The 24,399-nt window shown below is 47.9% G+C and overlaps 1 protein-coding gene and 2 long non-coding RNA genes across 5 annotated transcripts; 2 read left to right on the forward strand and 1 right to left on the reverse strand.

Moving 5' to 3' along the window:
- Positions 1 to 438: 438 nt before the first annotated feature.
- On the reverse strand, positions 439 to 16,349 carry LOC147357156 (uncharacterized). Of its 2 annotated transcripts, none has more exons than XR_015143817.1 (2): positions 16,201 to 16,333; positions 439 to 755 (listed from the first exon to the last, which is right to left on the reverse strand). It is a non-coding gene; the product is annotated as an uncharacterized LOC147357156 (long non-coding RNA). The 2 variants fall into 2 exon arrangements; XR_015143816.1 differs by lacking the exon at positions 439 to 755 and adding an exon at positions 9,324 to 9,586 and having other exon boundaries at positions 16,201 to 16,349.
- On the forward strand, positions 3,515 to 5,120 carry LOC147357157 (uncharacterized). Its single transcript, XR_015143818.1, has 2 exons — positions 3,515 to 3,967; positions 4,075 to 5,120. It is a non-coding gene; the product is annotated as an uncharacterized LOC147357157 (long non-coding RNA).
- On the forward strand, positions 13,723 to 23,739 carry FMOD (fibromodulin). 2 transcript variants are annotated; one of them, XM_086345783.1, is made up of 3 exons: positions 13,723 to 13,793; positions 16,486 to 17,473; positions 22,120 to 23,739. In XM_086345783.1, exons 2-3 carry the CDS (start codon positions 16,495 to 16,497, stop codon positions 22,269 to 22,271), a joined length of 1,131 nt encoding a protein of 376 aa, XP_086201909.1. In that variant the 5' UTR covers positions 13,723 to 13,793; positions 16,486 to 16,494; the 3' UTR covers positions 22,272 to 23,739. The 2 variants fall into 2 exon arrangements, with proteins under 2 accessions (XP_086201909.1, XP_086201907.1); XM_086345781.1 differs by having other exon boundaries at positions 13,723 to 13,789.
- Positions 23,740 to 24,399: the final 660 nt, after the last annotated feature.

Here is a 24,399-nt window from a genome sequence, read left to right on the forward strand (position 1 = left end):
ACACTATTAGAATTTTTTTTTTCCCTCTAGGGAAAAGCCATGGCCTGCGTTCATGAAATCTGTTTGAAAAAGACTGGCTCTGTGGTCTAAAATTGGAAGCCCTGGGTTTAGTTAAGATCCTGTGATTTATAGGGAGCTTGAGCAAGTCATCTGAACTCTCTGAGCCTCAGTTTCTGCACCTGATAATAATAGTATTTTAAATTTATTGAACACTTAGTATGTGCTAGGTAATGACCTAAATGCTTAATATGCATTCTCTCTAATATCTATCTGCTCTGTCTACCTCACAGGGGAGGATAAAATAAAAAATATACTTCCTCAAAAACTTAGACATAGAATTATGTTTACCATATTGTTGCAGGAAGGCGGACCCCTTCCAGGGCCCGAAACTGGGCTCTTGTCTAACACTCGGAAATGAATTGTCCAAGGAGACACATGCAGTGACAAAGGAAGAGACTTTATTGGGAAAGGGCACCGGGGTGGAGAGCAGGAGGGTAAGGGAACCCAGGAGAGCTGCTCTGCCACGTGGCTCGCAGTCTCGGGTTTTATGGTGATGGGGTTAGTTTCCGGGTTGTCCTCAGCCAATCATTCTGACTCAGAGTCCTTCCTGGTGGTGCACGTCTTGTTCAGCCAAGATGGACGCCAGAGAGAAGGATTCTGGGAGGTGGTCGGACAGGTGGTGTCTCCTTTTGACCTTTCCCGAACTCTTCTGGTTGGTAGAGGCTTATTAGTTCCATGTTCCTAACCAGGACCTCCTGTTGTAAAACAACTCATGCAAATGGTTACTGTGGTGCCTGGCCAGGGCGGGCGATCTCAGTCAGTGTGCTTCCCCTAACAATATGACCCAGCTATCCACTGCTAGGTATATTCCCCAAAGAACTGAAAACAGGTACTCAAACAAATAATTGTTCACAAACATTCATAGCAACACTATCCACAATAGCCAAAAGGTGGTTACAACCCAAATGTTTATCAGTGGATGAACGGATAAACAAATTGTAGTGTATACATACAAGGGATTATTATTCAGACATAAAAAGCAATGGAGTCCCGATAGATGCTATAACTTTGGATGAAACTTGAAGACATTATACTAAGTGAAAGAGGGCAAAGAATCACACATTGTATGATTTTTTTTTATATGAAAAATTCAGAATAGGCAAATCCATAGAGATAGAAACCAGATTTTTGGTTGCCAGGGACTGAGGGGGAAGAAAGAATGGGGAGTGATTGCTTAATGGGTGAAGGGTACTCTTCAGGGGTGACAAAAATCTTTTGAAATCAGAAAAATCTTTTGAAATTAGCTTTATAACATTGCAAATGCACTAGATGACACTGCATTGCACATGTAAATGGCTAATTGTATTTTTATTTCAATAAAATATGTATATATTTATGGAAGTCTGGCAGTGTGTGAAGTCTTTGGTGTTTATACCACTGACTTGCTTACTCCTCTAAAACGAGAAAAGATGAGGGCAGCTTGCCTTAACTCTCCTCTAAAACATATTGCAACCACGCTTCACTACATATGGTTCAATTCAGCCTCGCGGGTCAGTGTTGCTGCCAGACTGTGTAGGCATATGTTATCATGCATACACTGATGTGCCCACAGGTGGTGGGGCTCTGCGGAAAACACAGTTCCTGTGTGGATCACCCATCTCTCTGCCATAAGCAAATAGGTCCTAATTTACCATCTCAGGTAGTGGAGAATTATCAGCAAATCCAATGAGTTCCTATTTTCATTGAGCCTTTCACACATAGCAGTGCCCAATAAAGGCAGGAGAGACTGTGGCCATGCCAGAGGGAGACTGTGGGCAGCTGAAGGCAATGTGCAGGCGGGGTTTGCTTTCACTGACGAATAACACACTACACTCCGCTGACACCATCTCTAAGCACGTAAAGGGCACTGCTTTCCTTTGGGAGGGTCCCTGTAGAGGCAGGGGCCAGAAGGGACCCTGAGCTGTAGGGTTGGATGTGCACCGTGTTGAAGGAGTATGGCCAGATTCTTGCTGCTCCAGGAACTCTGGGTTGGTACCCAAGCCTCTTGTGCTGTTAGGGCTGGCCATTAGCCTTGGGTTTATTACTTTGCTGAAGATCCCAGGAGGGCTGGGTGGGTAGGACCGTGTGTGTGAGGTGGCGAGAGAACACTCGGGTGCTGTGCACTCAGCAGGAAGGCTGCTTTCTTAGCCTCCCAAACAGGAGGGTCTCCAGCTCTTCTCATCCATCTATGCCTGGGGATGCATAGGTCTAGCAGGAGCATGATCACCAACTTTAGAGGAGCCGCCTGGCTGCCCTTGAGGCCATACCCCTAATGACTTCAGGTGAGTAGAGCCAGGTGACCTCCCTGAATCCCAGAGCTTAAAGTGGAAGTGAGTTCATGCTGCTGGGCTCCTTTGCATTGGTTGGTGGTTTGGAGGGGCAGTTACTACATGAGCTGCCAGAGGTCCTGCCAGGAACACTCAAGGCTTTTTCTACCTGGTGGCCTGTCTCACCCAACCACCAGAAGCCGGAAGTCTTAGGTAACAGCTCCTTGCTGTTTCCTTGCATTCCCCCAGTCCTGGGACATATTGGGCTTTAGGAGAAGCTGCTGGCAGCCCAGGACACAGAGAACAATCTGCAGGAGGTTTTGCGAGAAGTCAGAGGGAGCCTGGACAGCCAGGCAAGCCATGTGCAGCGATCGCTTTCCCAGGGCCTGTGTATGGACCTGCTCATACACAGGCATTCATGTGCATAAGCAGCAAGAGAGGGAATAATGCAGAAGGGAGGAGGTTTGTCAGAAGCTGAGCCTCTGTAGTTGGAGAGGCATTAGCCAACAAAGAAAGAAAGAACGGCAAAATCTGACTTTCCTTTACCTACAACCAGCTGGTGTTCTCTTCCTATCCTCCCCACTACATTAAATTAGGAGAGGGCCTCACGCAGAGGATAGGCCGCTAATTAAAGCATCACTTTGTGCCTGAACCCCAGTCACTTTTTCCACTCACTTAAAATGCCTCCTGATGATATCCCTACACAGTTCAGAGCCTCCCAGCCCTGGGTTGCAGACATAGGTCTCTAAGAACAACAGCATGACTAAGCAAGAACACGTCTCAGCTACTAGCCTTTCAAATCTTCCTTCCCTTTCAGATGGTAGCACTTGTTCATGTCGAGTCCCACCAGCTGCTGACACTAGCCCTTCTCCTCCAGCGAACCCACAGCAGCCAACTGCAGACCGAGGCCTGACTAACCCCGGGTTCCCTCCTGCTCCCTCCCCTCCCCTCCTCTCCCCTCTTTCTTGTCCTGTCCGGCTCTCTTCCCTCCTGCTGAGGCAAGATGGTATGGCTGGCAGCTGTCAACTCAGTGCACTTTCTCAAACCCCGACTGAAGGATGCCCTAGGCCCAATTGCAGAGTCAGAGGAGCTGTTCCTTCAGCAACGTCAGTACAAACAAGGCCCCGAGTCAAAGAAAACTAGGCCAGAACACAGAAAAAGAAAGAAAGAGTCAAAGAGCACCTTGACTTCTGCCCCCTTCAGGCGTAGTTCTCATGGAAGCCTGAAGAAGAAAGAGACGGGGAAGGAAGAAAAAGAGACACGGAAGCTGGGTGTCCTGCAGCAGATTAGGGGGCTTCCCACAGCTCAGGACCCTGTGGTGGAGACCTTAGGAGCTGATCTTCTGGAGTTGGGGCTTTCTAGGAGAAGTCCCTTCTTCTAGAAGCCCTATATACCATTTGCTTGTGTTTGAATCTCAGTTCACCTCTTTGAGGCTGAGATAATTGCAGCCGTGTTCCACAGTGCTGGGCTTCCCTGGTGACTCCGACGGTAAAGAATCTGCTACAATGCAGGAGACCGGGTTCAACCCCTGGGTTGGGAAGAATCCCTGGAGAAGAGAATGGCTGGCTACCCACTCCAGTGTTCTTGTCTGGGAAATCCCATGGCAGAGGAGCCTGCTGGTGGACTACAGTCCATGGGGTCACAGAATTAGACTCGACTGAGTGAGTAACACTTTCACTTTCTTTCCAGAGTTTTATAAAGTTTAAATGAAATGATGTGTGAGCACTTAGCCTTAAAAATATTAATTCCCTCTGTTTCCTTTTTCTAGGTTTCCAGAAAGGAGGCAGATCCTTCTAATCCTGCACATCCCAGTTATACCCTCAAACCAGAACACGTTTGCTCCTGGAAGATGTTGTTTTATTGATATTTATGAAATGAGATGTTGAAGGAGGGGAGGAGCAGGTCCAAAGGAATGTAGCAGGCCAGACAGAAATGTCTCAAGGTGGGTGAAGTTTACGAACTTTTTGTGAGGCTGGCTGCTGGCAGGGAGGTGAAGGAGAGCGCAAATTCTCTCACAAGGATGTGTTTCCTAAACCGGCTGGAGGCTGAAGAATTGGAAGAAGAGGGGAGAGACTGAGTTCTTTCTGCATCTTGATTGAAGGTGAAAACGATTTCTACTCTTGTAAATTCCTTTAGAAATGTGGCCTCATGAGGATTGGGAAAGGGATTCACTTCGCAAACTTTTACCGAGCTGCCTGGCCAGGAGCCATTTGGCAGTTTCTCCAGCAAGAAAGCTGTGGAGGAAGCAGCAGTGTCCCTCCTCAGGCTACAGCAGCAGACTTCAGGGGGCTGGGCCAGTCAGTTCCCGCTTTGGGTGACCCCACGGCCAGCATACATCTCCGAGATGCACAGGGGCACCCCCGCACCCCCACCCCTACAATCACCAGCTGCTCCTCCAGTGACTGAGGCGCTCACCAGCCAAGGTGAATGACCTAAAACTGTGCTATTCAATTTGGGATTCCTGGGATTCACGAGGCCCTGGAAAAGCAAGACGTATCTGAAGCATCATTTTTACTAAAGGAGATTTTTGGGGGCTGTGATGTGCTCAGTCGTGTCTGACTCTTTGCGACTCCATGGACTGTAACCCACCAACCTCCTCTGTCCATGAAATTTTCCAGGCAAGAATACCAGAGCCGATTGCCATTTCCTACTCCAGGGGATCTTCCCAACCCAGGGATCATACCCGTGTCTCCTGAGTCTCCTGTATTGGCTGATGGATTCTTTACCGCTGTGCCACCTGGGAAGGCAATTTGTTGTTGTTGTTGTTGAGGGGTAATTTCTATTGAAATAAACATGAATGTTTTATGGAACAAATTTCAGGTGATTTTTTAACATCAGATGTGAGATTTCAGTTTGAATGAGCTGTTTTGGATTATGTTCCTTGATCACTGGAGAGTACACATTTATTCTCTCCTTTTCTGGGTCCTTCATTTAAAAATATATTTGAAAAGCCCTTCTTTTTGGAGCTAGATGTTAGGATGATCTACATTAAAAGTCATCATGATCATCCGCCTGCCTCTAGACAGCACTCTCAAACCTGGTTACACACTAAAACCATCAGTCAATTCACAAAAAGACGTCAGATCCATCAGCAGAAATTCTGCCTCATTTGCCTAGAATGGGACCTGGAGCTGGGTTTGTTCCAACGCCAACCCAGTGGCTCCCACGGGCAGTAGGGGCTGAGAACCACTTCTCTGAAACTGAGGGCTGTATTGTCAGAATCCTAGATCCTTTAGGCCTTTGTTCTGTTTTTTTCTGTGTGTCAAGTGTTTACTCTGTTTTCTTTCCAGGCTGTCATCAACTACAATCCTACTAAATGATCTTCCCATAGATTAAGACATAGGTCCTCCTTTTTAACCAGTTCCTGGACAAACACCCAAGGGAAGGGAAGGAATGGCATTTTCTAAGTATCTCCTCTGTACCAGGTGCTGTGCTAGACACTTAAAATTGTTTAAAAACTACCCCAAGAGCTGCTGCTGCTGCTGCTAAGTTGCTTCAGTCATGTCTGACTCTGTGCGACCCCATAGACAGCAGCCCGCCAGGCTCCTTGGTCCATGGGATTTTCCAGACAAGAGTACGGAGTAGGGTGCCATTGCCTTCTCCAACCCCAAGAGCTAGATGTTAACATTTCATGCTATAGATGAAGAATCTGAAGACCAAGGAAATTAAGCAGCAGGCTCTAGATTCTAGGATTCAAAAACATTCTGTCTGACTCAAAATACCTGCCCTTTCCAAGATAATGACAATATATTGCCCTTCCTCTTTTTGTTTTTAAGGGATTTTTCTTAATTATTTTTTATTTAATTGTTAAACTATTGCTTTATTACAGGGAATAGAGTGAACTAGAGTCCTAGATATCTCACGTGGTACTAGGGATCATTATTTCTGGTCTTTGCAGACCTAATAGAACTAGATCCAAGTCCAGAGACCTTTGGACGGAATCACGGGACTTGTTTCTAGTTCTTGATTTGAGAATTCAGCCTTGTCCATCTCCAGGTAGGAGTTAGCCACTCTCCCCAGCCCAAGGGTATTCAGAGTGGTGCTACCAGTTTAGTGGTGTTCTCTCCCCAACCCAAACCTGACTCTTACACTCCTGTCTGGGAAGGAGCTGAGGCATCTCCCTTTCTGGACTGCTCTGTACATGGCTCTTGAATCCTGGCTTTTCCATGAACCCCTGGATAAGATATTTCCCCTATCTATCCCCTTTATTTTTCTGGGCTCCAAAATCACTACAGATGGTGACTGCAGCCATGAAATTAAAAGACGCTTACTCCTTGGAAGGAAAGTTATGACCAACCTAGATAGCATATTCAAAAGCAGAGACATTACTTTGCCAGCAAAGGTTTGTCTAGTCAAGGCTATGGTTTTCCCTGTGGTCATGTATGGATGTGAGAGTTGGACTGTGAAGAAGGCTGAGCGCCGAAGAATTGATGCTTTTGAACTGTGGTGTTGAAGAAGACTCTTGAGAGTTTCTTGGACTGCAAGGAGATCCAACCAGTCCATTCTGAAGGAGATCAGCCCTGGGACTTCTTTGGAAGGAATGATGCTAAAGCTGAAACTCCAGTACTTTGGCCACCTGATTCGAAGAGTTGACTCATTGGAAAAGACTCTGATGCTGGGAGGGATTGGGGGCAGGAGGAGAAGGGGATGGCAGAGGATGAGATGGCTGGATGGCATCACTGACTGGATGGACGTGAGTCTGAGTGAACTCCGGGAGTTGGTGATGGACAGGGAGGCCTGGCGTGCTGCGATTCATGGGGTCGCAAAGAGTCGGACACGACTGAGCGACTGATCTGATCTGATCTGATCCCCTAAAGATATTTGTACATGTCTGTGGAGGTTTCTACACTGACATTATAGTCACCTCTCTTATTCTTCCTGGGGCAGATCAATAATTCCAGCCCTAAAATTCCTACCTCTATCCTTGGCTAACTTCTGTCTGATTGGTTTAAGTTACCAAAGTATGTTTTACTTAGTTAGTTAGTTAAGTCGCTCAGTCGTGTCCGACTCTTTGCGACCCCGTGGACTGTAGCCCACCAGGCTCCTCTGTCCATGGGATTCTCCAGGCAAGAATACTGGAGTGGGTTGCCATTTCCTTCTCCAGGGGATCTTCCCGACACAGGGACTGAACCCGGGTGTCCCGCATTAGAGGCAGACGCTTTAACCTCTGAGCCACCAGGGAAGTCGTACAAGTATGTTTACTACCCTTTAGTAAAATACAGCTTCCTCATCACTCATTTATTCACAAGGTTTAGAAAAGGCCTAAGACACACCAGGCACTTAGCCAAGCACTGTGCTAAAGGAGGCACAACAACATTGCCTCCTTCCTCAGGGCGCTTGCAATCTACTAAACATCAAAGGGTGCCACCATTTACTGAAGGGCCACGTGCAGGTGGCAGGCTCCCTACTAGGAGCCTATGTCCTGTACATTTAGTCCTCCCAACGTCTCACGAGTTTCGGGTTACTGCCCCCACTTTACAAACGAGAACTCCGAATCTCACTGATGCTTAAGCAATGCTCAAAGTCACGGAGACTTCACTTTAATAAGTGGCAGAGCTGGAATTTGAAATTATATCTGTGTTCTCAACCCATGCTTTTTCCTTTACTCTGGAGATTCTATATAGCACAGTGGTTAGAAACTCAAACTCAAGAGGTGGACAGGCTTAAGTTTAAAACCCCAGCTTTGCCACTTTTAATTGGTATATAATCTTGAAAAAATTAGCCTTCCTGAACTTTGGTTTCCTCATCTGTAAAAATAAGATATAAAAATTCCTATCTCATAGGTTGTGATGAGAATTCAGAAATGGTAGGTGGTATTTTAGAGCTAATATTCAGACCTGGTCTCACCTACAGCCAGGTCACATGGTAGCAGATACCAGCATCCTGGGAACTGGTCTGTCCTACACCTGTTCTCTCCAACAGCCCCAGGCACAGTCTGAGACGCACCATTAGCTCATTTGCATAACAAAGATGGACGTCACAAACTTAGTTACTGACAGACCAAAACCTCTAGGCTTCAAATTTCACTGTCTCCTTCCTCAATTAGGTTTCACTCTCTGAACCATCCTCCCTTTCCTGACTTAAATACACTTATACTTTCCAGAAGCTGATTTTCTGGAATCCATCATGTATGTCATCATCATGTGAATAAAGACAAGTGTGCAAAAAATACGTAGTAAAAACAAGAGATGCTATCCATTCAATAATAAAGGTTGTTCTCTGTCTTATTTTTAAAGAACTTATTAGAAGGAAATTCCAAAGCCCTCAGTGCATTTCCCAGAACTTGGAACTTGAGATCTTTTCCTTCTTGCATCTGAAAGAAAACAAGCCTCCCCGCCCACTCCAACATCTTTGCCTCCTCTTTGGGAAAGAGGAGACTATCCATGGGGAGAACTTAGAACAAGCACTCAATGCCAAGGGAATAAGGCAAAACATCTCCCTTAGAAACTCTGGGACAGCATTTTTGGGTACCCATATAACCAGGACTTTCCATCAAAACCTCAGACTAGTAAACAATCCCTCTCTGGCATCAAGAGTTTTCAGAATGGGCGAGTAGCGGGTCCTGGCTGGTAATGCAGGACGATGATCATCTCTACTGACCTTTTTATATCCAACTCAATAATTGGTTTGGGTGGATTTCCAGTCTTACCCTTCATTCCTTGGTTGTTTGGGATCAGAAGTGGTGTTATAAAAACAACGACTTTTGGGTCCTGTGAAGGTTGAAGAGGAAGGGTTTGGCAGCCAGAGGCACATATGTCTCTTTGCTGAGAGGAATTTGAATCAGAAGGCACTTCAGCCCTTCTAGACGGAGTGGGCCCAAACATCAAAGGCAATTAGTTTCGCCCAGTGGTTGTGGCTTAACCTGCACTTTTTCTGGGTGGGGAGGAAATAGCAACGACATGAGCCCCTGGAAAATATAACTGACCTGAAGGCCTAAGGGTTTTCCTGGCCTGGTTGGTGGTTATTCCACCAAACACTGGGTTCTGAGGATAGGCAAACTCCGTAGACAGCCAAAAATACAGTTCAGTTTATAACCCTTTACTGATTACCTACTAAGTGCCAAGCACTATATGCCCAGCTGGGGATAGGGTTTACAGAAATGAGTAATAGTCTCTTTAGCTTGTTTGTCATCCAGTAACTGGGTAGTGCTGCTGGCTTGACAGCTCTCAGAAAGCACCAGTGTCCCAGATGAACTTCCTTCACGTGCTGATTCCTTTGGCAATCTGCAGGCATCAGGATCTCTTATTTGGTGTCCCATATTGAAACCGAGTTCTGAGGGCCTAGATGCAGAACCAGGCGGATTGAGAGGCAGTAGTCAAAATGGAGGCTAGAAGTCATTGACAAAGGAATTTGTGAACAGTGAATGGTTCCCTGAAACTCTCCTCTTGACCTGATCTTGCTCATCTCCTCCCTCCTTCCTTTCTCCCCAGCCTACCTTGCAACAGAACAGATGACTAAAGACCTAGTGAAAATCCCACCTGGGGAGACTGTGTTTTTTGGCAGATCTTAGTTAGAAAAAATCCCAATCAATGTTTGGCCCCTAGACTCTACTGACTTCCATTGTCAAGTATTATTAAGTGTGGGAATGTAAAAGTTGTTGCTTTCTCAAGGCCCTGTTTTCCGGAGACTGTCCTGTCTCACCCTTTCATTACGTACTCTTTCTCATGCTCTTAAGACAGATACTGTGGCTGACGCGTCAGTCTCAGCAGATGTTGCTCTGCATGCAGAACAAACTTCCTTATCTTCAAAGCCTTGCTATTGCTTTGCTGAGCTCTGTTACTAAATTCCAGATAAGTTCTCATTGAATATGCACTCAGTGTTTTCTCGGGGAGTTGCTATTTCGAGAGCTCTCCCTGCGCTGTCTCTCATAATCCTGTGTGGTTGTGAGAATTAATTCAGTGCAACACCACCACATTTAAGTATGCTAGAATTTGAAAAAGTTAACATCTGTACCTAATGGGTAGATTTGTCCAGGCTATCTAGATCTAGCTACGAAGTGTCTCTTATGTCCAGTTGCTAAAACTAGTGTTTTCCATTGTAAAGTGATTGCTTTCTGGATTCAAAAATGATGAGAAAGTTATCTGTGCATTATTTATAACCACCTTAACATTAAGGCCACTCTGCTTCACTCATGAAACCAGATTTTGCTCCTTATGTGTGCTCAGTTGCTCAGTCGTGTCCAACTCTTTGCCACCCCACAGACCATTCATGGGATTTTCCCAGCAAGAATACAGGAGTAGGTTGCCATTTCCTTCTCCATGGTATCTTCCCAACCCAGGGATCAAACTCAAGTCTTTTGCAGCTTCTGCACTGGCAGGCAGATTCTTTACCACTGAGCTACCTGGGAATCCCTTGCTGCTTACACACCTGCTTTATTTTGAGCAGGCAGTCTATCAAAACTTCTTTGTGTTTCCAGCTCTTAAAAGCATGCCAGGCATAGAGTAGATGCTTACATGTATTAAACTGAAATGAAATATGTCTGGAGTCAGGAAACGAAACCCGGTATCCCAGACCCCTCTCATCCTTACAATCCCCTGCCACAGATTCAAGCAGATTGGGCCACTGCAATTAGTTGGACTCCATATGAATTGAGTTTAACCCTGACAATAAGGAGGTCACCACCCCCTCCACTGGTCCTCTGGCCTTGTGTTGTAAGAAAGCGTTCGGTCTTTGGCGTCATGTAGGTCAAGGTTCAAATCCTTGTTTTACAATCTAATCACTGTATACCTGCGATCCTCTATTTTCAACACAAAGTATCTACTGTGATTACTAATGAGATAACATCCGTAAACCCTCTAGTTTATAGTAGGTAGTAAGCAAAGGCCCATTCATTATATTTAATCTTTTTAAAAACTTTGAAATTTCTGAGGAGATTGGGTCCCTAACAAGGAGTTTTCATATTATGTCAACAGTTCAAAACCTATTGGAGCAACTGAAAGTTCCATTGTTTAAAATTCAAATTCTAAATTCTTCAAATCTGAGGCTTTCTCAATTAGTATTTTTAAAAAAAAACAGGAGTGAGTGTTTCAAATTCAAACCCTTGTTTATTGTTGATGGAAATGTAAAATGGTATGACTACACTTTAGCAAACAATACGGAAGTTCCTTAAAAAAGATACAAACAGATTACCGTACCATCCAACAACTCCATTTCTGGACATACAAGAAAAAAGTAATTAGAAGTAGGATCTCAAAGAGATATTTGTACACCAATGTTCATAACAGCATTATTTGCCATAGCTAAGTGTAAGCAACTCAAATGTACATTGAAAGATAAATGGATAAGCAAAATATAGTATATACATATGATAGGGTATTATTCAATCTTTAAAAGGAAGGAAATCCTGACACCCGCTACAACATGGATGAACTTTGAAGGCATTATGCTAAGTGAAATAAGCCAGTCTCAGAAAGATAAATATTGTATGATTCCATTTGTATGAGTCATGTAGAGTAGTCAAAGTCATAGGGAGAGAAAGTAATTCTTTCTACTCTGGTGGTTGCCAGGGGCTGGGGGAGGGTGAAATGGGGCATTTTTGTTTAGTGAATATAAAGTTAAGTTTTGAAAGATGAAAAAGTTCTGGAGACTGGTTGTATAGCGATACTTAAAACTTCTGAACTGTGAAAATTGTTAAGATAGTAAATTTTATGTTATGTGTAATTTACCACAGTTAAAACAAAAAAATTTTAAGGGGTGTTCCTTGGATGTTAGCAGGAAGCAATTAGTTGAAGAATGAACATTTCAGATGCATGGGTTCATCTAAGCTACTGAGATTCTAGGAAATCCAGATTCTTCCAGTACCTGACCTTCCAATGTATCCTGATGTATCTAACTGCCTGCATGCATCTGCACTGGAATGCCTAACAGGTATCTCTAACTTAGGCTCTGTCCCTCCCCATCTTTCTAATGTCAGGAAATGGTGCTACCACCCACCCAGTTGCTCAAACTCAAAATCAAGGACTCATCCGTCACTTTCCCTAACTCCTTCTCCAGTCCATCTTCAAGACTTTTCAACTTGTCTAAACATACATAGTTCCCTCTTTCACGGCACTGGCCCAATCTGCTGTTATCTCTCAACAGAGGAGAGCTAGAGCTCCTGCTTCCACACTTTCCTCCTTTTCACCGCACAGCTGTCTCTCCCATGGACTTTTTAAAATGTAGGTCAGATCTTTTCACTTTGTCTCCCTAAAACAAGTTTTTAAAATACATTCAGAATAAAAGTTAAATCCATTCCATGGCCTAAAAGTCCTTTCATGGTCTAGTTCCTGCCTGCTTCTATGACCTCATCCTCCCCTTGCTCAGAGTCTCGACATCTGTAAAATGGGTAATAACAGCAATTATCTCTACCACAGACTGCGTGAGCATCGGCTGTGTCCTGGGCCAGGGACCTCACACAAACTACCTCATAGAGACCTTACTACAACTCACAAGGTAGTGTTAACCTGAGGGTCATCATGAGATTAGGTGGGTGTGCATGATGCTAGTGCATAGTAAAGTGAAAGTGAAAGTCACTCAGTCGTGTCTGACTCTTTGCGACCCCGTGGACTATACAGTCCATGGAGTTCTCCAGGCCAGAATACTGGAGTGGGTAGCCTTTCCTTTCTCCAGGGGATCTTCCCGACACAAGGATCGAACCCAGGTCTCCCCCATTGCAGGTGGATTCTTTACCAGCTGAGCCACAAGGGAAGCCCAAGAATAATGGAGTGGGTAGCCTATCCCTTTTCCAGGGGATCTCCCCAACCCAGGAATCAAACTGGGGTCTCCTGCATTGCAGGCAGATTCTTTACCAACTGAGATATGAAGGAAGCCCTAGTGCACAGTAAATGACTAACAAATATGAGAGTCCCTTTCTACCCTTTTATCCCAGTGGGGAGAGAGAAATCCTATAGCCCAGACATGTCTACACTGGTCAGGGATGGAATTGGAGCCAACGCCAGCTACCCTGTATCCTCTCCATTGTCCATCAGCCTAACCACTTGCCCACAGAGGGTGCTGGAGCCCAGAAAGGTGAGCACTCGCTCTCCAGTGGGACCCTGGGTTGTTGAAAGAGTTAAGATGCCTCTTGGCAAATCCTGGCCCTCCCTATCCCTGCATCTGCCCTATGGGTTTAACGAGAAATCCAGGCCTTTGTAAGAGACTGTACAAATAACCTCCAGAGCGCCATTAACTCATTCAGCAGAAAGAGACCCCAAGCTGCCAATGCTTCAGGGAAGATAAGTGAGTGGAAAGAAGGTGGTTTTTATAGCAATTTTGAGCGGTTGAGTGTGAGCTCCGCCTCTGCAGCAGCGCTGAGAAAGCCAGGATCTGGGCTCCTCAACCTCTCTCTTCACGACGTCTGATTAGGAATTTGGGGGCGGGCCCTGGCCTGGCACAGGCGCGCACACTCTCAGTAGACACAGTCACTCCTCTCCTGCTCACACGCTCTCCAACCAAGGAGGCCAGACAGAGGGACGTGGTCACTCTCTGAAAGATTCAACTTCAAGGTAAGTCTGTCATTTTCCTTCAGATTTTGTCCCTGGTAGTTCCATTAAAGGAGCAAAGGAAAGAGGCTGGGGAGAGGGGACAGGGCCCAGGGCAGAAGGAACAATTCTTTCTTCCCCATCTGGACCACGTCCCAGGATGCTAGAGCAGGGAAAGGGAGCTGGAGGAGGGAGTTCCCACATGCCACCTTTGTCCGACAGTTCCTTTCTGACTGCTGGGGAACCTTCAGCTTTCAGGTGTGAAAAAGTGAAGTGCCAGGTATCTGGGGAAGCCAGCTCTGCCCCACTACTACTCAGAAAGTCCACCATCCTAGATTTGTGCCCTGCAGTCTCTTCAGAGGGGCTGAGGCACCTAAACACTCTTATATGAGGGGAGAGGGAATTTCGTGTAGTGTGTGTGTATGTGTGTGTGTGTGTGTGTGTGTGCTTGTATGTTGTTGGGGTGAAAGGGAAAAAACACACAGAAGTGTTGAGAGTTGACCAGGTCCAAGGAACTGTGAAATGGGGACCTAATTCAGGTTACAAAGCAGCTTTTGGTTTGACACCCTGGACTCTGATAGGAAGGAGACATGCTTCTCTAGAATGGAAAATGAAAGAACAGCAGTAACTCCTGAGTAAGCTCCCCCCAACTCAGAAAGTACCAGTCCTAGAAGCTTTCCACCTCACAAAACTTGGAGCACAGGAATGTCTCTAGCATTGGGGGTGAGGTGGAAAGGATTTAAGAATATAAAGCCTGGAGCAACATTGCTAAGAGATAGGGAAGGGGTAAAGAGAGGCACAAGGTCCCCAACAACCCCTTTCAGCAGTCATGACACCGAAAGAGAGTCGAGTGCGCAGGATGCACAGCCCTGGAAGGCTTGAAGAGGAGGGCTGCTCTTGCCTGCCAAGGTGCCTAGTTTGGAAGGAGAAATGGACACAGAGGCTCACTGTGCCAACCTCCAGACAGCCACCCTGGGCCTGCAGCAGCCCAGAGCCGAGCATGGAAAAATGTGCTGCTGGCAGTGGGCCACTCTATCCGTTTTCTCCTGGGCAGTGCCAGGGCCCAGCCAGCGTGCCCAGGCAGTGGGCGGCTGGGGAGGCTCCCCAGGAACACTGTGGGCTCTTTGTCTGAGGCTGCTGAAGATGAGTGAGGCACCTCATTCCTGGAGCCCATGGGCTACTGGGATGAAGCAGGCCCGAGGGACTTGCTCGCAGCGGACAGAGAGGTCTGAGGGAGACGGTGGCCAGAAAGGGATCAGACTGACTGTTACCCCCAGGGGCCTTCTCATCAGCTCATGGGCTTCGACGTTGGCTTTTAGAGTCCTTTCTTTCTCTTGTCCCCAGCAAGGGCCAACAGCACCATGAACAGCATATGTGACTATGCCCAGACCAAGAAAGGTTCTAAAGTTTCTCTACCCAGGGGTGACACTCACCCCTCTGGAAGGTGCTCATTGCTCGTAAGGGCTGTGCGGTGCTCTGGCTGTCGGTATCCAGAGTAAGACATCCAGCCGGACAGGCCACCCTCCTCTTCCACGCCTTCAGCTTCCCCCTCAGGGGACATCAGACTCACACTTCTCTCCAAGCCTCACCTGCTTTCGTCTCACTAGCACACAAGCTCAAAAGCAATGAGCTGCCAGGCAATGTGGGGCCTGGCTACAGAGACTGGTAACCCAGAGGTCATCACCAAGGGCTTCGGATGGGAGAGCAGGACGCCAGAATCCCATTCTAAAGTCACGTTCCCCTGGGAACACTCAAGAGTCTTCAGTTCCTGTTCCATTGTTTGATGTTCCTTGTTATCTCTCTTGGCCTCAGCTGGCTCTGGCATAATGTCCATGGCGGAGCGTGAGAAGTACTAACACTTTACTAGATGCCATGGAAGACAGCCCAGGGCACTAAGACTTCATGCTCTCAATACCCCTTCTAGAACACAAGGGCCACACTGGGGGGCCACAGCCCCTCTGAAGAGAATCTGTAACTGCTGTATGATGGCCCTTGCCAGCCAAGTTGCAAGTATAGCCACAAACTGCCAACCAGAGAGTTTCCCCACCAGTAGACCGTTACAGGTTCTGGCACTGTTACAGATGCTGGTACCACAAGCCCAAGCCTTGTGATGGCTGCAGGGGACCACACCCTTCCCCAAAGACTCAAAACCAGAACTTCCCAAGTAGTTCAGATCTTCCCCTTTGAGACCTCAAGCCACTCCTGGGTGTTTCCCAGAGATATGGAAAGAGCCAGAGGGTTTTTTCCTTGGACTCTTGGCAAACATTATTCCCTGGGGAGTTCAAACTGGATGTAAATTCAGGCCCAAATAGAACCCACCACCACCCCCACTCCCATGGAAGTTGCTGTGGGCTTTCTCGCTTCCCTAACAGTACCTTCAGGTTGCTAGAGGTGCCTATGGGCCTGCTCTCTGAAGAAAAAAAGAAAAGCAATACCTCCATTCAAGCTCCTTCTGATCTCAAAGGCTCTGTTTCTGTGACTCTTCGAGCAGAGGGAAGTGCACCTAGCTCCCCCAGGGAGCCAAGGCTCATCCGGACCAGCACGTAGAGGCAGTGCTGGGACAGGCCCAGAGGAGGCGGAGCAAGGACTCTGCTCGGAGCTGCTTTCTGCTGAAGGTCAGGTCTGCAGAGCTCAAAGCCCAAGGCTCACCTCTTCTGCCTCTCTGACTCCCTGGAGTCTCCTTCACACCTGATTCCTCTATTTTCTCTCCCTTCTTGCAGAAACACAAAATGCAGTGGGCGTCCATCCTGCTGCTGGCAGGGCTCTGCTCCCTCTCCTGGGCCCAATATGAGGAAGACTCTCACTGGTGGTTTCAATTCCTCCGCAACCAGCAGTCCACCTACGACGATCCCTATGACCCCTACCCCTATGAGCCTTATGAGCCTTACCCCTACGGGGGAGAAGAAGGTCCAGCTTATGCTTACGGCTCTCCACCCCAACCAGAGCCCCGAGACTGCCCCCAGGAGTGCGACTGTCCCCCCAACTTCCCCACAGCCATGTACTGCGACAATCGCAATCTCAAGTACCTGCCCTTCGTCCCCTCCCGCATGAAATACGTCTACTTCCAGAACAACCAGATCTCTTCCATCCAGGAGGGTGTCTTCGACAATGCCACTGGGCTGCTCTGGATTGCTCTCCATGGCAACCAGATCACCAGTGATAAGGTGGGCAAGAAGGTTTTCTCCAAGCTGAGGCACCTGGAGAGGCTGTATCTGGACCACAACAACCTGACCCGGATACCCAGCCCACTGCCTCGGTCCCTGAGAGAGCTCCATCTTGACCACAACCAGATCTCAAGGGTCCCCAACAATGCGCTGGAGGGGCTGGAGAACCTCACAGCCTTGTACCTTCATCACAATGAGATCCAGGAAGTGGGCAGTTCTATGAAAGGCCTCCGATCATTGATCTTGCTGGACCTGAGCTACAACCACCTTAGGAAGGTACCTGATGGACTGCCCTCAGCCCTTGAGCAGCTGTACCTGGAGCACAACAACGTCTTCTCAGTCCCCGACAGCTACTTCCGGGGGTCACCCAAGCTGCTGTATGTGCGGCTATCCCACAACAGCCTCACCAACAATGGCCTGGCCTCAAATACCTTCAATTCCAGCAGCCTCCTTGAGCTCGACCTCTCCTACAACCAGCTGCAGAAGATCCCCCCAGTCAGCACCAACCTGGAGAACCTCTACCTCCAAGGCAATAGGATCAATGGTGAGACGCTGGCAAAGGGGAGTGGGGAGTGCTGTCTGTTGCATTGGAAAGATCTGATCCTGAGTGCTGGGGGCAACACAGAAGAATTAGAAGTAGGAGAACCAAAGAATATTGATGAAGCAAGTTGAGAACCCTGCCACATCCCCGTACAAAGTGGTACATTGTGGCATACTCTTAGACTGCATGGCAGTGCTAGGAAAAGTCACTGGGGAGTGGGTTGGTATGGAAGAAGAATTCTCAGAAGAGGTAAGTCTAAATTTAGGTCCTGAGAGATAAATGGGTATGGGCTGGAGGAACATAGGACCGAGCCATCCTTAGAGGCGCCATCGCCACAAAGGGACCGGTCATTTACCAAGTCACTTTGAGGGGACGGCTAGGAGATTCCCGTGTCTCACAGGAAGGGGTCATGTGCCAAGCTGTGAGAAATGAGTTTGGAGAGGTTTGGGAGGGGGTGATTCATAGACAGGGGCATTTAAGTTGAGGAGGAAAGTGGGCTGCTAAGAAACCATGGTATCTGTACTTTCTCATTGACTCCAGAGAGGACGAGCTCTCTGTTTCCCCCCGATCAGCCCAGTCTTATGCTTGGGTGCTTGTGTTTTAAACATGCAGCCGGTGGGTGGGAATTTGCAGCCTCTCAGAGCTGCGTGCGGCACTTGCTCTGGCTGGCTCTCCAGGAGCACGAGGAGCCCCTGGTGGCAGGGCAGAGGGCTCCCTGGGTGACACGAGCTTGACCCCTGCCAAACCCTGCAGTGGCGAGCAAGCACAAGGCCTCCCCAACACTCCCCACAAGGCCCACGGATGGCCTGTCTGTCCGCGAGAACCAAAGTCTCCATTTCCGACTGGACTGTCCAGGTGCCTTTCGGTCCCTCTCTGGGTCTTGTGTTCAGAATGTGCTTACACTGCACCAGAGCCTCTGACGTCTCAGCCCAGCTGGAAAGTGCTGAGCCAGCATTTACTTCTCCTCCTCTGCAGCAAAGTACCTCTCTCCCTGAGGGAGGAAGGACTCATTAATGGCCATTGGCAGAGGGCTTTGAAGTAAAGCCTGCTGAGAGCAAACAGCACCGTCGCAGCATCAAAGCACAGATAGGACTGAGGCCACAACCTCTCCATGGATCCTTCTCTCTCCCTGTGCTCACAGAACAGATCACTCACTTGGCAAGATGTTAACAAGCCAGACAGCCCCCCGAGTGAGAGAGGCACCGGTCCCAGAGGTGGACCATGGGTGGGCAAGCTGAAAAGGTGTCTGGTTCTCTACTTTGAAGTGCAAGACACCATCATGTACACCGAAAACTGTTCTGTATGTAAAGTCTCTCTTTCTTTGGGGAAGGTCTTCCTATTCCCAAGGCAGCGTTCTCTAATCTCTCATATGTTTCGTGATGTAGAAGCTTTGACATTTACTTGTAGCTGTCTATCAACCCACCCAGAAGTCACCACTACTTACCTGCTACCCACTCTGAATCCAGGCGGAGTGTCATAACAGAAATGTCATATAGTATGCTGTGCTTTACCAGAGTTTGACCTTGAAAATGTGACAGAAGAGCAGCTGTCAATGGAGAGAAGCCAATAGTTACTGCCGAACTGTATAACCAGTGAATCTTGGGGTGGAAAAGACTCCATCACAGCATCTTGTCAGTCTGCCTTCTTGCAGAACCACATATGTCCTTTAAATATAAGGTGGTTCACTTCTTCCAAAAGCTCTGCCAAAGATAAAATCACATTAGTTAAGCGTCCTAAGGCCTTGCAAGAAAGTTTTTCCTAAGTCAAACCTAAAAATGTTCAGTGTCTACCCCAAATCCCTTCTTGTGCAGTTTAAGCCAAAGCTCCTGTATCTGGTTGTCTCCCTCTTAGTCCTTTTTTTGGGGGTAAAGAACACCAACACCTTATTTTTCTTAATTAGTGGATTAGTACATTGAAGGCTTTGATTTGGGACCTGGCACATAACTGAAAAAGCACTTGCTTTTCAACACACAGTAACTATATTTATAAACTTTTCCCCTCATTGCCACTTTGACGTTGCCAGATAAAGTTTTATTTTATCTTTTGCATTGCAAAGATGGGGAAACTGAGACACAGAGAAGAAAAAGCAATCTCTTCAGGTCACCCAGATCATGTAATATAGCCTCTGCCTTTAACATCAGAGGACTGAGAGCCAGGCTTCTCTGTCTGAGAAAGGAAGGAGTACATCTCTGATTCAGACCACCAGCAGGAAAGTGAGTTCCCCAAGCTCAGCCACTCATCTGGGCAAATGTGAAGGAGGTCTCCCTGCAGGGGACCCAGAGCGGGGGTGGGTAATGAAGGTAGGATTGAAGCAACCCTTTGAGAAGAGAGCTAAAAAGACAGGAGCTGAATGCAGGGGAATTAAGCCTGGCTCTCTCCCTCCCTGTTTCTTTCTTCCACTAATGCCTCCCTCAGTTTTTCCAGCCTGGCAACAGCAAGAAACACAGCTCAGAATGTTATTCAGTAGCTCTGGGATCCAGTGGAACAGGGCCAGTACACCAGGAGGAATTTGGAAAAACTTATGTCAAAATTTAATCTGGGATGGAAAGTGTCCTCCAGCATCTCGAAGCAGAAGCCCCTGTCCTATTTACGAACTTAGAGAGGACTAACACGGGGGCTCACAGTGCTCAACGTGTGGATAGAATCTATATACGCTGAGTGTTGAGCAACTCCTAAATATGCCCCATATTTATACTTGCACAGTTGGGAGCCAGGACTTCAGCAGACAGTCTGAAGGCCCCAGGCTGGTGTAGAGAATCCATTGTGGAACCTCTAAGTGCAGTCGCCCAATATAGCTGGAAGTGATATTCAAGCCAGGCCACTTCGTTTTTCTCTCCAGCCCAACCCACTCTGCCCGTTTCATGCAGACACCATGGACCCAGACTTGACTCAGCCTCGACTCTGCCGCAACCTGTCCCCTCAGACGTCACTTGATCTATTGCCTGGGACCAGAAAGGGAACATCCAAAAGCATTCCGGGTCTCCACCCAACCCTCCCCGAGTGTTCTCTAAAGAAGGATATTTCCCATTATTTTCATTATTCTTTGGTTTTTCTGTCTTACATTTGTAGCACATGTTAATTGGCTGCAGACTTACCCCATCTCCTCTTGGTCAGTTCTTAACAGAGACTGAGAACAATCGCTAGTGCTAATTTCAAAAACAATTGCTTCATCTATCTGAGCTCTCCATAGAGAACTTACTTTCCATACCCACAACCACAATGCCTTTGAGAGTCACCCCAGGAAGAGAATCAGGAAAGCCTTCCTCCCACTCCTCCTGCCCAGCTCCAGGCTGACACACAGCTCCTGACCACTGTGGCAAGCAGAGGAATGCCTCTGGTGGAAGCAAAAGCAAGCCAAGCTCTGAGTCTGCCTAAGTGTTACAGCCCTCCAGATGCAGCCTACCAAGTCCTGACAAATAACCTTACCCAAGGTCCCTTTGGATCCGAGCCATCTTTCTGATGCTCTCACATACCATATTGAAGGCAGCCTCTAGGGTGCCAGCAGCTTTTCGGTGGTAACTTTTGCTGTCCATGCTAGAGTTTTGGGGCTTCCCTGGTGGTGCTAGTGGTAAAGAATCTGCCTGCTAATACTGGAGACATAAGAGATGTGGGTTCAATCCCTGGGGTGGGAAGATCCCCTGGAGGAGGGTATGGCAACCCACTCCAACATTCTTGCCTGGAGAATCCCACAGACAGAGGAGCCTGGTGGGACCATGGAGTTGCAGAGTCAGACATGACTGAAGCAACTTAGCACGCACGCAGGCTGGAGTTCTAGCTGAGCTCTTATTTTAATCCTCCAAGTTCCTGACCCAGTAGGATAGAGACAGAGGTAGTTGATTTGTCCAAGAGAACAAGCAGAGGGAGAACCGGGTGAGTGGTAGCTGAAGGATTTGTGTTTAAACCAAACAGAACGATTGTATCTATTAGGATTACAGGACTTGGAGGGTTGGGGGAGAATCTTCAAACTTCTTTTGAGATTACAAAAATGGAGAGTAAACTAATCATATTAAATGCAAGAGGCAAGGAAATTATTTGACTTTTGAGCTCCGTGGCAGCTCTGTTCATCTATCTCCTTAAACCTCAGGGCGGAGATCACTCCTTTGTACTCAGAATGTACATGGGACAACCCCCTCAAAGCTCTGCACTCAGAGGCACTTGTTTCTCAGTCCAAGTTTTCTCTCTTTAATTTCTTTCCACTTTCTCTATCTGCAAACTGTTAGGGAATATTCAAGATTTAAGTCCTTCCACCTACCCAGTCTTCCTTCTCAAAGCAATTGGGAAACGCCCTCCTCTTCAAACACAATCAAGGGAGAACTTCAAAGCTGCTAGGGTTCCTCTTTGACTACCTTCTGCTGCCACCTGCTGCCTGCAGAGGGGAAAAGACCAAGGCCTGCCAGGAGGGACCTTCCAGGGTTTTGGGGCATGGGGGGCGTGGGTAAGGAGGTTGAGCTATGCAGGCGGGGACCTCACTCTATCCCTGGCTCTGCTCCCCAACGGGTGCAAGTTTGACTCCGATCCTGGGAAGCTCCTGCCCCACCCAGCCAAGCTCTCCCTTCCTCTTAGAAGCTTCACAGACACCGTGGGGCTTTCCTGCGGTCCCAGGACCCTGATCTGGGCTCTCCCCATCCCCACCCCTCTTGTCCCCACAGAGTTCTCCATCAGCAGCTTCTGCACCGTGGTGGATGTCATGAACTTCTCCAAGCTGCAGGTGCTGCGCCTGGACGGCAACGAGATCAAGCGCAGCGCCATGCCCGCTGACGCGCCCCTCTGCCTGCGCCTGGCTAGCCTCATCGAGATCTGAGCGCCACTGGGCGCAGGGCCATGCCCCCACGCCTCTTTGCATTTGGCTTGATGGTTTGGTTTGGCTTTTGATGGAAGGTCTGGGACAGACCGTGTGACAGAGGTCCATGGGCTCTCTCTCTAGTCTTCTTCCCTGTAGGCAGTTTTAGGTGGAGTCAGGGGACAGGCAGCTTTCTGCTGAGGGACATGACACGTCCGTTTCCAAGACAGAAGTGGTTGGCAGAAGGTGTAAACCCTGAAGTCCCAGTCCCCGAAATCTCATTACCCTCAAGGTCTTCACAGTGATCCAGTGTCCTGAACCATTGCCTGAGCAATAGAATAACTGTGCTTTTGAAGTAATGTCTGACTCTGAAGGCAGCACCTGACTGCTCCCCCGCATGCTGGGCTGGTCGTGCCAATACTCTGGGCTCCCAGTTGCTGCTTCTCAGATATACCTCTTGCCCGACTGCCGCCTCCTCAGTCCACCTCATCCACTCAACCATGCCCCACAGACATCTTAGGTAGAGGCAGGAGAAGCCAAGGCGTATGCACAGCTGCCCAGTGACTGCGCAGAGAACTCACACTGGTGGCTGAGGCTGGAAGGACACCAAGAGTCACCTTTTCACCACAGGTCACCAGTGTGATGACAATATTCCAGGCTTGACGTGGGAGGAGACAGCCAACCTCAGACTTAGCTAAATGCGTGGGGCTGTATTTTAACAACTGGGCAGTTCTCTGAAGGTGGGTCAGACTTCAGAAAAGGAAAGCGACCTGATGTTGCGTATTACCAGCATCCATAGTGGAGGCAAATACACCTTGAATTGGCTGAACTGAGGAGGCAGCCCAGGAGTGTCATTCTTGCCCAGCACTCTCTGCATTCCCAGCAGCTCCCTACTTGAGTTTTTATCTTCAAAGGCAGAGGCCATGTGGCTCTCAAAGTATGAGAGAGGTAATTTGTCCTCTTATGCAAGCAGGAAGGTCAATAACCTGATTGGAGAGACAGACTCCAACCAGCCCTGGACTTGCCACCCTCGTTATTGAAGCTGGCTGTTGCTTTATAGCTTGGCTGGAGAGCAATTAATCTTTCCCGTTTCTGAAAGTAGTGCTGCCTGGGGACCTAACCCCTGCTTTGTGGGGTACCACTGGGATGGGGCCATCTGGGCAGCCATGGGCAGAGACTGCTTGAGGAGAGCTCCCTGCACAGATGCCGTTGCTTCCCTGATACCGTGTATGCTTTGAAGCAGTTCCCTGAAGAAAGAAGAGGGGATCCTTGAACTATGTTCTTGGCTCCAGAACCTCAAATCCACAAAAGCCAAACCAGCTCATTTCAACAAAGAAGCTCTGATGTGAGGGGCAAGGCTGCCCCTTGCCCCAGGGCTCTTCAGAAAGCATCTGCATGTGGACACCATCATGCCTCTATAAAGGATCCTTATTACAGGAAAAGCATGAGTGGTGGCTAACCCAACCAATAAAGTTATTTTACAATTGCACGTGCAAGAATGGAGTCATTTAAGGCAAACACAGAGAAAGATTACTTTAAGGGGACCTACTGCCATCACATAGGCCTCAGACTGGAGGAGCTCACATTCTCATCTATTCTGCTTGGGCAGATGTAGCTAAGGGTTTTTTGTTTTTGTAAGTCACCTGTATCTCTACAGAAAACTTTGTGCTCTGGAAGTTCTTCTTTAAATCTAACTTCAATTTCACTAGCTTCACATTTCCTTCTGTTTGGTCCCCAAGAGATAAAGAAAAAAACTGTTTTGCTTTCCAGTCCCCCCGCCCCCTCATCGCCCCCCCCACCCCCCACCCCCATCGCACCCCCCCAACCCCACCAAGTCCTTCTAACATTTTTCTCCTTCAACCATTCTCCCTTGTCTACCCAGTAATTCTGGCACTGGTGGGTCTAGGGTATTGTCTTAAGTGCCCCTGCCCTCTAGTGGCAACCATGCAGAACTGAGGGCAGTCAAGTACTGCAAAGCGCCTTAAAGAGGAAACTAAGCAGTCAGTAGCGTGGTTCCATTCCTGAATCAGGAAGATCATGGCAACCTCCTCCAGTATGCATACCTGGAGAATCCCATGGACAGAGGAGCTTGGCGGGCTACAGTCCAAAGGGTCACAAAGAATCGGACAGGATTCACAAAGAACTTGGC

This window comes from Bos grunniens, chromosome 16 (assembly GCF_055505025.1).
Source record: "Bos grunniens cultivar Pamir isolate PY7600 chromosome 16, Bosgru_T2T1.0, whole genome shotgun sequence".
Taxonomy (NCBI): Eukaryota; Metazoa; Chordata; class Mammalia; order Artiodactyla; family Bovidae; genus Bos; species Bos grunniens.